The 16,511-nt window shown below is 44.9% G+C and overlaps 1 protein-coding gene across 9 annotated transcripts in view; it reads left to right on the top strand.

The window, feature by feature from the left end:
• The window catches only part of lrba (LPS-responsive vesicle trafficking, beach and anchor containing), a 180,614-nt gene that overhangs the window by 149,184 nt on the left and 14,919 nt on the right, over positions 1-16,511 (top strand). For 5 of the 9 annotated variants that reach the window (XM_086157382.1, XM_086157384.1, XM_086157379.1 and 2 more), the window contains 4 exons: positions 5,272-5,439; positions 12,783-12,872; positions 14,592-14,784; positions 15,780-15,845. In XM_086157382.1, the coding sequence (XP_086013508.1) occupies positions 5,272-5,439; positions 12,783-12,872; positions 14,592-14,784; positions 15,780-15,845 (517 nt within the window). The remainder of the gene's footprint in view (positions 1-5,271; positions 5,440-12,782; positions 12,873-14,591; positions 14,785-15,779; positions 15,846-16,511) is intronic. The other 4 variants (XM_086157387.1, XM_086157386.1, XM_086157385.1 and 1 more) reach the window with 1 other exon arrangement.

Raw genomic sequence — 16,511 nt, 5'->3', positions numbered from 1 at the left:
AGGCCTCCACACCTTGAAACAAAAGTGTCCAGTCCTCCAGTCCGACTCTATAATCATCTGAGACAACAATGCTCTTTTCAGCAGCTCCGCAAACAGTCCTTCATTCAGTCCCCTCCAAGTTCTTCAGTAGTGTGTAGAGCGTAATTGGCTCCCACTGTTGACTTAGCTTTTGCTTACTTGATCCCATTGTTGATGTGTCTTATGTCACTGCCGATGTATTTCCTAGCTTTGCTGGTGGACGCCTGACACTTGTTAGTGGTAGCTTACGTTTGTGTCAACAATCGTATTTTAAATTGCTATTTTGTCATAACTGTTTTCCTTGACTTAAAAAAAAAAAAAATATATATATATATATATATAAATATATATATATATATATATATATATATATATATATATATATATAATACAGCATGCAAAAACATTATGTTTCATTTCTCGGCATTAATAATTGCCAATCTTAAGTTTAACATTTACAAATGATCATTTATTCATCATGCCTGTCATATTTATTTACGCAAAGGTTTGACAGCAGCATTACAGCATTATTGTCATCTGAGGCTGAGTCAGTGTCATTTGTTTCACACATTTACTTCTCAATCAGTATTGTTTACTCCTTTGTCTGCGCTGTAAATTGGACCACTTAGTGCACTCTGGCAATTCACGCTATGCCATTTTTCTGACCAAGACCAAATCCACTATGACATGTTTGTTTTGGAGAGATACTTTCCCAATCACTGCTCATTCTGCTTCTTTTCACTCCATAACATGATATTCTTGCTTTTCAAGTGGGCGAGGGATAATTCGAGGGATGGGAGCAGAGAGTTGGGGTTAGAGTTTCGGGTTCCACTTGCCAGCAACTGCCTCTGTTGACCCAAAGCCAGAACTCTCACAGTTTTGACCTATCTAATTAGTAGAGCGGTGGGGGTGGGCTAAAGTAACACACACACACACACACAACCCATCTGGGGTTCTCGCTCTCCGCGTATGCGAATCCGAGAATAAAGGAAATGGTTTGTTAGCTGCATGGCTGCTCCAAGGTTCTCATTCCTTACGTCACCCGTTGCTGTTTTCCCCCCCCCCCCCCCCTCGTTTTCCTCCTGCATGTTCGGGGGCCCCCCTCTCTCCTGGCCGGCTACATGCTTTCCCTCCTCGACTCAGAATGACAATCGGCTTCTCATTTACAGCGAGCTAATAAGCCCTTTAATCAGAGCGCCTGTCAACCTCGGGGCAAGGCACATACTCCAGCGGAGTTGATTCAAAAGATCAGATGACTGGAAGTAGAAGTGGAGGGGGTGAAAAAAAAAAAAAAAAAAAAAAAACGACAAAAAAAACGAGAGCTGGAGTGAAATGAGGGGAGAAACTGACTGGAAGATAAAATAAAAAGGGAGCTATTGAATTTAGAGGAAGGTTCGCAGTTGAAATAACAGATAATAAATGTATTGATGATGGTTTTAGAATGTGTTTGAACAAACTGCACCCATATCTTTTTATTGGCCTGCTGCTGTTTGGTGGTTTTGCTGCTTTACCTTTCCGTGTCCACGCGCCAGATGTTTTAGTGTAAGGTTCTCCGAATGAGGTTTACAGGATGTTGTGATCGGCTTATTCTTAAACAGGCTCAGAGCGGATACACAACGGACAAGTGTTTGGCTTATTTATGCGTAATCAATACAAAGGACAACAGTTTGCCTCTGAAAACGCTCATAAAATGTGTGTGTTTGGTTACACACCCACACCGCCGGTGACATACGTGCATACACGTCCATGCCTTTGCAGTACTGCTTGCACGCAGATGAATGGATTGATTTGTTAAGTGACATTTTAACATCCTTACAAACAGCTCTCCATAAGTCCTTTAAAAGGTTTTTTTTTTTTTTTTTTTTTCTTGGGACCAGTGAGGGAAGGAGGAAAGCGTTCAGTGTCACCTCGTTAAGGGCAAAGTGAAATCCAGCGCAATCCGGACCATAAAGCAAACCGCAAACCACCGCCGGGGACAGAAACCTCACTGATAGGCCGGGTGCAACGCCCGCCGACTCCTTCCGTGGGGAGACACTTGCACTTTTATGCACCGGGAAAACATCGGCATCGAGGAGGAGGCAAAAAAAAAAAGAAGAGGGAGAATAAGAATAAATCACACCCATCTGCAAATAGGAAAATCTAAAGAAAGGATCTCGAGATAAATCCCGCTTTGCAGTTTTGTGCTGCAGGACAGGGGATTTGCAGTTTAACGTCTCCCGTCTGGTTTAACAGCAATCACTTGTTAGCCCAGGTCTAATAATAAGAATAACGTGTTGCTGAAATCCTCAATCTGGAGAAGATCACTCTAAGAATTGGCAAAGATTTAATCAGACTTTCATTTGTTGATTCTTCTTTTTTAATTTTTTTCAATTCATTTTTTCATTCAAAGCGCAGATACGGATTTTGTGGCGAATGGCACGCCGTCTAATCATATCTATCAGGTTACATTCTCTTTTGACTTCCTGTCTCTGACTAAGAAAAATGCAGGGAATTTACAGAGAAATAAAGGTATGAATATTTTAATGGTAATAAACGTATTAAACAAAAGTTTTAAAATTTTCCACAAGAGAATATACCGAATTACCGTTGCCTTTGGAAACAATAAAGGGAACATACTGACTTCAAAAGTGTACTTTGTCAACACCAAACAATAGAAATGTGGGATTCCACTAACCCCCCCCCATCAGCATTTACATAAAGGCACACTAAATTATTCATTAATTATCAGAGCGTCCCCTGTGGATGCTAATTGGCCCATCAATAATCCTGCCTGCGTCTTGTTGAAGTGGCACCAGATCCCACCTCAGGAATCTGCTATCTGCCCCAACCTTCTGCTCCACCGTTCCAACAATGCGGCACTCCACAACACGCTCACCTGGCACACTGATAATTGGATCCCGCTACGCGCCAGACTCCTGTGCTTGATGCACGATCCTTGTCTACCCGGTAGCCGAAAATCCCAACATGCATTTTTTTTTTTTTTCCATCCGCCGTGAAGGGAAAGAATACGCAGCACCTTATGTTGTGTTTAAAGGATAAGGCGAGCAACTGTGTAGGATTCGGTGCGACCTTTCCACCCACGCTAATTCGCAGCTTTCAGACCCAAAACAAATGTTCTTATCGTTCATAATTTGCTCGAAAATTTTTTTACAAACAGATTTGTATCGAAGGTTATTTTATATGGGAGCAGATTCCAATAGTGCCTTATTTTCAGATGTTGCCATCGGACCTCAGTTGGACTCATTGATGTTGGTTCATCGGTTTGGGACAGGAATAGAGCTGCGCAGTATCACCCCGGTAAAGTCTGATCTTTACAACATGGCTCTAATTTTACCCCCGTTCCATCATCCTTCTGTTTTGGTGAAAGCTTTGAAGAGACGTGATCGAGGCCCTTTTTCTGTTTCCCCAAATGCAAGAAGCAGATATTATTTGAATCACTGAGATTTTGCCAACTGAAGTTAAATATTCTATGCGCAGACTTCAGACCAGCTCTACCATTCATCACATGGATGGAGGTGGACTCAATAATAATCATACATCCTCTGATACAAGCAGTAATAACACATTTATTCCCTCCCTCTCCAAATGCGACTGATTTCCATAAAAGTAGGCCTCTTGAGAGAGCGATACAATAACGTGGCTGCTCTTTGTTTCCTCGTGCTGATTGACAGTAGATTGCGGCCCACATTAAATGCCCATCAGCCCCGGCTTGGCTTTTAGAAAAAGCAGAGCGCGGCCTGTCAGAGGTCACCCGTTGCACATAATGAACTGATCTCTCTTGCTCTCGCACTCTTTCTTTGCCAAGCGTGCGTGGACACACACACACACACACACACACACACACACACACACCAATACATGGAGAAAGATGTTACAGTCTTCATGACAAGGCTGTATTTAGAGCGATTGTGTCATTTTTTTCATAGGACCTCTGTTGTCCTTCATAATTCACCGTCATGCCAGAATCATGACCTCAATGAGCCTGACCTCGTCCGAAAATTACTTTTTGACTCGTTAATGCAATGGAGAAGATCAATAATACAAACACATACGCATGGAAAAGAGTTTTTTTTTTACACAGAGCACAATGTATCATATTTTCTCCTGTAAGGAAGTATATTTGATTAGTCATTGAGATACCCAAATGGCTTAAATGCTGCATGAAAAGATGAAAAAGCTAATGACATAAAGATGCCACTCTTGATATTCTCTAACCCTTGATAAGGGACAGATATTTACAACATGTGTAATTTATCCATAATGGTTCAGCCTTCATGTATAAATGCAGCAAAAACCATGCGTTTGGTCCATATGCCGATTTGATGCTGATCCACATTGTATATGGGTTGTCATATAATATAATTTCCATCCTATTCTCAGCATTTAACTTTGTGTCAGTTTTTAGATCTCAGAATTTGTGTCATCAAATTTTGGTACAGTAGCTGCGTTGCTATGCGATGTCCTTTTACCTCCAGACGGTCGCCTCCTTTATACCCATGGTTTCCTCGCTGAGTGAAAATAAGTAATTAAGAGATTGGAAGGGAATTAGACGCTGAATGAGCTGTCAGAAAGTAACATTTAAGTGAGGGATGTGTCGGTCCCCGCAGTAAAAATTTAAATGATATAAATTACCATTTAAGTGCAGTTCGGGCTAATGTTTTTTCAGAAATTAATGTGACACAGAACAGCAATGACAATCAAGGGCTGCCTCATTCTAATTTGGTCGTGTTTAGAGGGCTTTTGTGAACCGGCAGCTTTTACACAAATTAGCACAATTGCCTGTTTTTATGAGGAAACCATAAATGTTTTTTCCCTCCTTGGCTGGCTAATGAGGAGAGAAAACGGCTCGTGTCGCAGCGTTATGGCAACGCTGAGACACCCGGAGACGAGCAACGCGGCGGCGGCGGCGGCGGTATCTCGGCAACCGGCGGAGAAAAGAACAAAGACAGATGCCGAAACGGCTCCCTAATGAACTACAACACTTCTAATGTTTTGATGCTCCCACATGATCAGATATGGATTTACTGTGCTTTTTGTTCATAATAGAGATCATTGGCAGATTCTGTCTGCGGGACAATTAGCGGGATACTCCGCTTTTCTCCTAGGAATTAATCTTTGAGGGGCATTAACGATAACTGCCGTTCAGTAATGGCACGAAGAACGTATTTATTGAGTAGCAGTTGGTGTGTAAATGGCGTGCATCTGTCGACGTTTACAGTACTCATAATCTTCTGTTCTCTCCTCCGTTTACAGGCCCTGGAGAGCGAGTTTGTGTCCTGCCAGCTCCACCAGTGGATCGATCTGATCTTCGGGTACAAGCAGCAAGGCCCCGAAGCCGCCAGAGCTCTCAACGTCTTCTACTATCTCACCTACGAAGGCGCGGTGAACCTCAGCTCGATCAACGACCCCATGCTTAGAGAGGTGAGGCTGGGTGGCGTCGCTCGCCGTGCAAGTAATGCACAGGTTTATTTCCCTTTCCTGAAAGCCGGAGCTGACACACGTGGCAAGAAGTACCGCTGAACATGAGCGCTCTCAAACGGTTGTTATCTGATGATATTTCAGAACTGTCTCTTTGTCCACCGCATCGGTTTGGGGAGATTGTCGATGCCATTAGCCGTATCGAATCGGTCGGCACGTGAGGCAAGCGAACGATATACGGGCGTGCATGCTGATAAAGCCTTTCCCCCGGTCGGATACTTCTGAAAGCACTCCACCGAGTCTTCCACTTTAGCGCCTTAAAGCCTCCTCCTCCTCGGCTCGCATCCATTATTCATGCCCCCGCTTTGAACTGCGGCGCATACACTACAAACTACATCGGCAACGTGCAAAACGCAGGGCCCAAAAGAAAAACACAGCCGGCTCTCCCTCCAGCCGCACAACCTCCTGACAACTCCGGCGGCGCGCTGTGGAAGGCGGACCGCCAGCAGCAAGATGATTGACCCCGCTCACGTCAGCATTTCTAATGTCTTCAAGTGCATTGCCAAAAGTGGCACTCATACTATTGTTATTCTTATCAGGATAAAGTCAGTGGGCTTTGTTACGCTAAAGAATAACACAATTTGTTAGCCTCAGTCAGACAGGCCATCAGTTATTTTGGCAATAAACATTTCCCCCGCTAAACTGCTGAGACGTGGAAACTTGTAGAATTCTTCCGTTTTACCGGCACTTTGCATTTCAAACTGTGGGGAAAATAGCATTATTATAGCATTATTTTGCAAATCTTGGACCTCCATCCGCGTTTTATGAAAATGCTTTGAAGCCGCTCTCCTCCAGTGTTCTTCTGTCCTTCATGCTTGCTGACTGAAGCATCGCGGGCACCAAGGGTAGATCTTTGATTTATCACCTCATTCACCCTAATTCCCATCCAGATGTGCTTTGGCCTTTAGCCACATGCATACACACACACACACACACAAACACAGACAGGCACACATGCGCATTCATTACCAGGGTGTACCGGTCATTTACACACTCAGTCTAAGCCCATTACAGATTCCTCTTGTTTAGCAATGACGCTCATCCATGAACGCTCACTGGTACTTCATTATTTCCTCGTAGCATTTCAAACAGACAAAAACATTTCTAATTTTTATTTATATATATATACATACACACACACACACACATATATATATATATATGTATATATATGTGTATATATATATACACACACACACATATATATGTGTATATATACACACATATATATATAAGAATAAGAATAAGAACAACTTTATTAATCCCGAAGGAAATTGCATATGTGTGTGTGTGTGTGTGTGTGTGTGTGTGTGTGTGTGTGTGTGTGTGTGTTTGTATGGAGTGCCATCCACTTGGTAAATATGAGTGGGAAATGCACATTTTTGAAACGCATGCCACATTTTACATTTTTCATCCACTGCTGGTCATGATGCTCTGCATGCAGCACCATCTACCTTTTGAAATTGCTATGTAAATAAATCACCCGTAGCAAGAGATGCAGCTGACCGCATTTTGGTTATGCAGGGATTGACCGTAAAACTACCTGTATCCCATTTAGACTCTGCAATAAATAGCTATTTTTTGCTGTGCCAAAACAGTTTTCCCGATTTTTAAATCCCAATAATTTTTTTCAAAACTAAACCATATCGCCTAATTAAGATTCAACCACAAAGAAAATTATATGTGCACTTGCTTGAGCAACGGTCCATCTTCCAATATATGTGCAACTCGTTTCTTAGAAATGTGTTGCAAAGAAAGCAAGGAAGTGAGTTAATTCAATAGAGATTTTTCGACCCGTTTCCTTCTGACGTGTGACAGATTTACGTATGGATTTTAAGCTATTTAGTGAGTCCGACTGGTTTTGATGGTCACCAGATCGATACCAACATCCTCAATGCCGTCACTGTCATTTAAGATCCTACCCTTTTGCTCCCTTTTCAGTTGTGCGCCTTTTGACAATCACAAACTGTCATATTTAGCCCAATACTTTGCTACGCTCACTTTGAACTTTGTGTAAACAAATTTCCAGGCCCGAGAATTTGTCGTTGTTGATTCCCAGTCACTCTCTGCCGGCGTGAGCCTAATCTGCTAGCCTTCACTTTTCAAAAACGACCTCGATGTGAGCACTTTAATTAGTTAAATAAACCGAGGCGGTGTTATCCCTGTGAGCTAAGCCAATGCTCCACTTCAACCGTGTTTGTGTGGAAGGAAGCGTGCCCTGTCTGTGCACAAGGTGGAAATTAGGTTCGGGGCCTGGGCCTCGTCACCGCCGGGCACCGAGGCCGCTTGAGGTCTACGGGAGCTTTGAGGATAAGAGCTTTGGGTCTGAAAGTGTCCCTAGAGTCCGCCATTACTGAGTGACAACTGTTTCAGTCTGAGCTGTGGTTTAGGCCAGGCTAGGCTGCGTCAGGACAGGCCTGTGGCTGTTTATTGTCAGAAGCGGCAAAGGTCACAGATTTGAGTTTGTATGTGCATGTGTTAGAGAGGTAATTAAATTGGGATGAGGGATCTTTTTTTTTTTTTCCCTGCTCCCGTTGGCCATATGTATGTATGTATGAAGCACACATACATACACTTGTATGAATCCTGTCTTTCTGTATTTCCGCGTACACGCATATGTGTGCGGGTTCATCAGTATAAATAGACGCAGTCTTCTGTTTACGTGTGCATTTCTGTTCTGAGAGAGAGTTTGGAATATCTCAACACAATTCGGGGCATGTTGGGCAGACCGTTGCAGACGCATGATTACTTCCTGTCCAGCCTGCGCTGCGAGTTAAATCCGAACCCAAACCTCCCCCTCTGGAAAAGTGTGTGTGTGTGCACGTGTGTGTCCGTGTCTGTGTGTGCGCGCGCGCAGTTCCATTGATGTGAATATGGCCGCGGCCCTGTGCATGGCATGCATTCACATCTGTGTTGCCTCTCGGCGAATAAAGAGAAACACGCCCCGTGTTGCCTTCTCATCACTGCAGAGGGCTTCCCCGCCTTCGGTTGTGATTATGGAAAAATCCCACAGCCTTCCATAACAGCAACATAACACAGAACTCGGCCGTAATTGTACGGGGTTTGTGCGATTCAGCCGAAGACAGGGAAATGTATGCATGCGGGAGAACCTGTTTTGAAATGGACCCAAAGTTGCTCACCAATGGGATAATAAAGGAGGGTAAATCACTTTCTAAAAACCAAAGCACCTAATATTGTCTTTAACACAGGCCATTGGGAGCTGATTCTTTTCATTTGTAATCGGTGAAATAAAGTTCATGCTTCGATTTGCATAAACGCAGTGTGTTTTACATGGCAATCTATCTTGTCAACCGGCCGAGTAAATCAAATTCCAGCGCGTTGACATCTGAGCGGAGGGCGTCTCGGCCATTTAAATGTATAGAATATAGAAAGCCGTCATCAGACATGGGCCAGCGCCCCCAAAAGAGATTGGCCTTGTGGATAGCCCCCCATATAATCACCTGAGCATTGCATTGGCATACAGGATAGGACATTCTGACCTAGACTTCACCACTTTTCAATGCACCGCAGCCTCATAAATGTCAGAGCGTACGTTAATGAAGAAAGGTCGAGTAGCTTCGAGGAGTCTCTTCCACACATTAGCTTAAACAAAATGTTCTGGTCTATCGGCGGAGGAGAGGCGAGGCACTTTGACCTTGAACGGTGCGATGATTTCCCCCTCGCCGGCTGGCCGAGGACGAGATGGAAAATACGAGCATATTGTCGCTCTGGCGGCGGTGTTGCTTAAAAACAATGTCCCGATGTCTTTTTCTTTGTATTCCAGCCCTGTAAGTTAACACGGCCGTGTGTGAGTTCGTGAAAATCGACCGATAGTTTGTGTCAACATGCAGCAGATGCACTTTTAGCCTCAATGAGAAACCACAGAGTCTGCTATTAACAAGTTAACTGTTTTAAAATCTTCTACATTTTCCTTTTTGCCGAGCCAGCACCAAACCACAGGGATTGCTTAATAGCGGCTCCTCTTGGCTTTTTTGCTTCATGTCATCTTGCAAACATATTGAATCAATTTGATTGTTTCATCCTATTTGCCCGCCGCATTATTTCTGCGTGTGTAAATTTATTAAAGGGGACCCGTTGACCCAATTTTTAATTGTCTGGTGACGAGAAGTCAGACTTTCATAACAAACGTCGCCATCGTTTCAGATAATGAGGCAAAGGTATGTGAAAGTGATCCGCTTTTCACCCCCCCTTACTTTCCCAGTCAGCTCATATCAGCTTGCTCCAGATATGTTTATCAGATCATGTGCTTTGAGCGCAGCGAACCTGCTGAGGACGTGGACGCCGCCCCTCGGCGACCCGAGGTTTCCTAATCCCAATCAAGAGGGCCTTTTCGGACGGGGGTCTTAATTTGACAGGGGCTTAAAACACAGTAGTCTGGTAACCGGACGAATTTGTCCAACCCGGAGTTCCATTTCACTCCGCAGATTTGTCTTGCCGCTCTCCCCGTTCATCTCGATTTCTTACGGTTTCCACCGTACCCGGGCAATCACAACCAGTTATTTCATTAGCGGTAGATCTGATACAAAGACTGGAAAGGCAGCCGGAACGCCCAGAACCCCCGAGGCATTCTCGCACAGACAAGATGGCTGCTCCTGCTGAAGTGGAAACTTTTTTTTTTTGGGGGGGGGGGGAAATCTGCTATTGTGTCAGTACTGAATGACACGTATGTTTCGTTTTTTTTTTTGTTTTGTTTTTTTTTTCTCCCACCCCCTTTTAAAAACACAAGCGTTAACTATCAACCTCGAACTTTTCATTGAGAGGAATGATTTGTTTGCAGTAATATTTGGTGAGACGCGTACATTTTTCGGACTCCCAGCGGGGCAATCGTGTGTTGTTCAGTTCGTCAAGGAGGTCGGAGGAATGTCCAGTCCCTCCTAGTGGACATTTTCCACAGGAATCTAAAATAAACTTAGGAGACACCCGGGTTCCCTCTGGGAAACATTGTTTGGCTGCTTTGGTAAATATCTTTTTAAGTGGGCAGGAGAACCCAAAAGAGAACGATGCGGTCGCACATCATGGACGGGGTGACGACCGCGATGGATGCATTAAAAACAACTGCTTTCTGAGGACGAACCCGACCTCGGCGCAGGAGGTTGCTCTGTTTTTTCTGTTTTTGACAAAAAAACTCAAAATGCCGAAAGCAGCTGTGTGGCAGCTCAGGCCCGGGGACGACCGGGGTTGTAAAATACTGGCAGCAACCGTGGAGGCCAATTTGGGCTGGCGATTTTGGGCTGGTGATGCCAGGCTTGAAAGCGTTTTGTCAGACAGTAGAATGGGGATTTTTTTTTTTTTTTTTTTTTTGGTGCATCAGACAAACCCACTTCAGAGAAGGGTGGATGTTAATAAATAACCATAAAATTCCTCGTTTACGCGCCTGAATACATCGATTTTTATCCAGACGCAAACGGCTAATCGTGTCAGAAGTATAGCTCTGCATAACGGCATTGGCGAGTATACTTTCACGCGTAACTTGCCGAGAAAGGAAAACAGAAGCAAAACAAAAAATAACCCTCTCGGCGTCCCGATCCTCGGACGATTCGGGGCACGATTCCTCACAGTGAAGAAGCTGAAGAAACCTCGTAAAAGACAGTTGAGATCACTTCATCTCAACGCCCCTCTGGTCTCTGGTTAGTTTCAGACAATATGTATGAGCAGACCAACTTCCCAACCTTTTTTTTTTTTTTTCCCCCTTCTTTTTCTCATGGAAATACCATATGCAGGCCTCAACTATGAGCTCATTCTCACAGGCTTCGCCAAGTCAGGCTCAATCATCTCAGCCTACACACACAAGCTGTCACTCCCACACAGCCAGTCACAGTGCACACCAACACACTGACGGGCCTGTCATAATTTGGTGTTGGCCATTCTCTCTCCGTCTAGGCTTTTGTAAACCATCTATCACACTATGTTTCACTCATTTTTATTTCACCTCTCTTTTATCACGCCCGCCGAGCCGTCCTATTGTCAACCGCTTACACTCATCCGATTCGAGTTTTTACGAAATCGCATTATCGCTTTTTTAGACGGTGTATGATTACACAAAAATTCCAGAGATTTTTTCGCACGGGGGTTTGGGCATTAATGATCTGTCGGGATTGACTGTTACGTGATTTTTTTTCTTCAAAAACACAATTGGTTTTTTTTTTTTTGTTTTGTTTTTTATTTTCAGCTCACTTCGTGCATGAGAGTAGAACATCTGCCTAGCCTTATGTAGCCCCGTGCGTGCGTGCGTGTGTGGGCGTGCATCACGCCATGCTAGCCGGCCCGACACTGAGCTGCGTGATGATAACCAGAGTTTTCTCGGCCGGCGTCGGTTCTGACATTTATGGTCCTATACCTCTTCATTAACACCGCCTGACCCGCTTAGAAGCCCACCTGTCCCTGCCCTCCTCCGATTCTGTGTGTGGTTGCGGAGGATGAATTGGCCTGTGGGTGTGCGCACGTGTCAGGGAGAAAGACTGTGTTTATATCTCTGCTTCAATGCTAGTGCTTTTTTTTTTTTTTCCCCGCCTTGCCTTCGCTCGCATACACCGATCTTTGATTTATTTTAAGGATACCCCAATGCAAATGCATGAAAACATAAACAGATACATACCCGGATTTTGGACCGTGTGTCTGAAATGATTGGAAGAAAAGCAAAAAAAAAAAATGACCACATTAAATTTCTCTAATGGCACATACTCCGTCCTCGCCATTAAATTCATGTGATGAATATGCAAATATTTTCCGTGTCACGATTTGAATTGCCGGACACAAGATGCGCCCCGCCTCATTAAATCTGCTGTCGATGTTTGTTACGAAGGGGCTACATATTTTCGCATCTCGCTGTGGTGCGATAAATATTGGACGGGGATTGGCCTCACAATGTTTGATGTCACAGCCCCCACTCCCACGCCAGGACCGCCCCCTTCAAATCACATTCATAATGATCACAAAGAAACTTATAGCTTGATTGATCACGATGAAATCAGTATACTTGTCTCAAACTCTGTAAAAAACATTCAATACAGTTCCGCTCAAACCTATGCGGGAATGTTTGGGAGGGGGCTTTTGGCCGGAGGCACACTGTAACTGATATGATATGTAAATATCACTTAAAATGTGAGCCCCTATAACTATTTTTGGGGTCATTTTACAAAACCCATTCATTACAGGTATAGAATAATTCAAACTGCAGACGGAATGCTGACAGATTTCACACAGTTTCTTTTCGATTGTTGTTTCTTTTCCATTCCATCTCTCTCTTTCCCGTTCTGTGTCCTCAGGCTGTGGAGTCTCAAATTAGGAGTTTCGGGCAGACCCCCTGCCAGCTGCTTATTGAACCCCACCCTCCCAGAAGCTCAGCCATGCAAGTGGTGAGTGGCGCATACAACACACACTCCACTGTAGTCTGAAAAAGCCGGAGTTGGCTGCCGGCGCTGCGCTTTTCGACCTTTTTCATCCTCATATTTACCTCCGATACTCTGCTACCGACCACAAATAAAGCCTTTATTTGGAAAAGGGTGCCCTCTGTTCGTTAGGGAGGTGTTTGTGAAACCGAAAGATCGTACGCATTTCGGTCGCACGCGTCCACAAAGGGGATTTTTACAGGGAAGAGAATTTTGGTTTCTTCGCCAAATTTTTTTTCCACGTGAGTTGAGGGATCAGCAAAGGAGACCGGAGGGCAGCGTTTCTGAAGCGCCAGCTTTTTAAGGGCCAAATAGTGCAGTCAGTGAACATACTTGTGATGGACCGAGGCCCCCTGAGTCCCTATTAGTGTGGTGTCCCTGCGGTGCTGACAGCTGGCTGTGGACCACCACCCAGCACACACATGCACGCAGGCAAAAAAAAAAACAAAAAAAAAACAAAATCAGCCCAGGGCTTTGAATCCGCCTCACTTACGGGTAAATTCCTATGAAATGTTTTTATTTTCAACTTTCATAGTTTTCAAACATAATATTCCGACAACGTTACTCAAACAAAAATGTGAACGCTTCCCCGCGGCTTTGCGAGCTCCTTCAGAGCACCTTGTTTTTCCCCCCCTGCCTTTTTCATGTTCCTGCTCCTTGCGTTCCCGCTACCCTCGCTCATGCTAAGGTGTTGTCAAAGTGTCTGCATCTGCCCGTGCCGGTGGTAATGATACTGTCAGTGCAGCTGGTTAGCTGTCAGACACACCGGATTCACTCTGCTCCCTTCCCGATGTTAAACACTGATGTTCCTCTTCTTAACACACGGCAGGAAAATGGCTCTCTGCTAGAGCTGCTTAGCACAAACACTTCGTTTATGACTCTGTAGATGCTCCTGTCCGACTGACTGATACATCAATTATATCGCGTTGCTTTTGGATTTAAGGTTGTCTCCTTACAACTTTGTATCCCATTCTGACAAACGTAATTCATATTTTGATTTTAAATTGCATTCATTGAGCTGTCGAATTTAAAATCACTTAAAGGTAAATTATACAATTAACCCGCATTGAGCTAAAAGCCAGATATTCATGGGTTCGTTTTTGGTTTGCTCCTGAGGGGGAGTGCGGCAGGCGTGTAGAAACCCTCGCCGGCTTATTTTGCTCATAGCAGTTAATTTGGTAAATATTTTCCCCTCACGCCTGCGCTCATAAACGCCCTGTTTATAAAATAAAAATCCTTTCGCTCTGCAAACATTGTGTGGACAAACAGGCCTTAGACCGGGGGACATTATTGCTGAAAATAATCCTGGATCAGTCATTTAAACGACAACAGAAAACAAGAAATAGAGCCCAGAGCATAAATCTTTAAAATTACTGATGCACATTTATTTTGAAAAAAAAAATCTAAAATTTAATTGAGATAAAGCTTGAAATAAGTATTTTTAAAATAATTTTGCTCAGCCCTGGATCGCCGTCTCGCTCGCAGAAGCTTTTCCTAATTTCTGCTCTCTGCTTCCCTGCTGTAACCGGGCTGACTTTCTTTCTGTCTCTTTTTCCTTCCTTTCCATTTTAATCCCTTCTTCGCCGTAACACTGGCCGGGGCTGCGTCCGCCGTCTCTTTTACGCTCCTCCGCCGCTCCGAATCTCTTCGCCTCCCCACGTCGGTCTCCCCGGGGGGCCTGAACAGTATCTCCTCCTGCAGACCCCGCTGATGTTTACAGACCAGATGCAGCAGGACGTTATCATGGTGCTGAAGTTCCCGTCAAACTCCCCCGTCACCCACGTGGCGGCCAACACCCAGCCGGGCCTGACGTCGCCCGCCATCATCACCGTCACGGCGAACCGTCTCTTCGCGGTTAACAAGTGGCACGGCCTGACAGGTGGGACGTCCCCGTCTTCGCATTCTCACGTTTAGCGATATGGAAAAGTTGCATTTAAGGGACTTCGCTTTGTGTTTGACTATCAAATTTCCATACGGGTTATTTCCAGTAGGCCGGCGCAGCTCCGCATTTTGTCTTCGCGCAAGAGGTTTCGTAGCTCCTGGTTTCATATCTTCTCCATAGTGGGTGTCTAATTCGTCGGAGGATTGACCCGTCTCATTTCTATACGACGGACGTTGATTCAGGAGACACTTGACTGTGTCTGCTGGAAAGCTGTATCAAATGTGACACATGCGGCAGCCGGCATTAGGTCTTATGTCCACCTCTATACATCAGCCTCTCACTTCACAAAACCGTATTTATTCAACACCCATCCCGCCCTGGAGGCAACATTAAATTTGATATCTCTGGATCTCTGCGGATGAAGACTGATCAGTTTCAGTCGAGTACAGCCTCCGTCACGCAGACCACTGACCGGAATGATTGGCTCGGTGGGTTTAGCAAAACACGGGATCTCCAGGTAGTTCGTCAATGGCGCGGGTTTTTCGCTTTCCTGTGCGGTTTAAGAACGCAGGATTAGAACGTGACGGGGGGAACAATCATCAGAATTCTTAAAAATTTTAAACGAATCTTAGTTATCCGAGAAACGGCGTTCGATGTCCTTTTCCATGGTTCTACAGATCCATCTACCATAAATTGATTTCTTTTTTTTTTTTTCTTCTCCCAAACACAAAATCACATGTTCACACGGAAATAATTTAGTTGCACAAAGGCGCATCTATTTTAGTGTGAAATGAGCAAAAGGAATCATTGTGTCTCCGGTCCTCACGGCTTTTTGACATAATCAGTGCCCTAATTCATAGTCTGGAGCCAGAGGGGACACAGTGACTTTGTGGTTATAATTTCCCGTCTGTTATAATGAACTGAAACCCAGGATCTACTTCACAAGGCCATGCCATCGCGGTATTAATCCAATCTGTCTTCTTCCCTGTCAGGCCATCAGAGCGCGACGGTGCAGGACCAGCAGTACCAACTTCCTGTGGAAATCGACCCTCTGATAGGTATTCTTTCTTTTATGGCTTTCAGAGAATCCACACACACATGCATCGTATTTACATAGCTCGAGTTTATATATGCATGACTTTTTTTTTTTTTTTTTTTCCCCTCTCCTTCCTCTCCGTGGGTTGGTGGGGGGCCTGGATATGGATCCTGCTGGCATCTTAGTGACTCATAGCAGTCTGTGGCGCCGTGTCCCTGGACGGCAGATTAGAGTTGTTTCTCAGCCTCTGCCCCGGTTCACTCCTCATGATATAGGCCCTGCTCTCACACTAAACCATTTGCATGCAAATTGGAATGCAATGAGCTGTGGCCTAGGCCGGCATTTCATCATCAACCCCCCCCCCCCCCCACACCTCCCTCTCCACACTCCCCACCCTCCCTCCCTCCTTTTCTGCATCCTCTTTGGTTTAATTTGAGCGGAGGGAAAGGACGCGTGTCAATGGAAATGAATATGAATGTGGTAATAATGTGTGATTGAGAATGCGCAGCCGACGGCTGTCAGGACAATATGGGCGCCTCTCATCCTTCAAGACTTGTTGATGAGCAGGAGAAGAGTGCCGAGCCGCCGTGATGTATGGGTCGCGCCGGAGGAGCGGGGAGGGACGGGCCGTTTCTATCCACACCGACTTGCATCGCGACTCGCAGCCTCCCGCCGCCCCGTGCGAATT

The sequence above is a fragment of the Fistularia commersonii genome, chromosome 12 (assembly GCF_037954325.1).
Source record: "Fistularia commersonii isolate RoL2024-O1a breed Wild chromosome 12, RoL_Fcom_v1.0, whole genome shotgun sequence".
NCBI lineage: Eukaryota > Metazoa > Chordata > Actinopteri > Syngnathiformes > Fistulariidae > Fistularia > Fistularia commersonii.
This window is presented reverse-complemented; position numbering and strand designations above follow the sequence as displayed.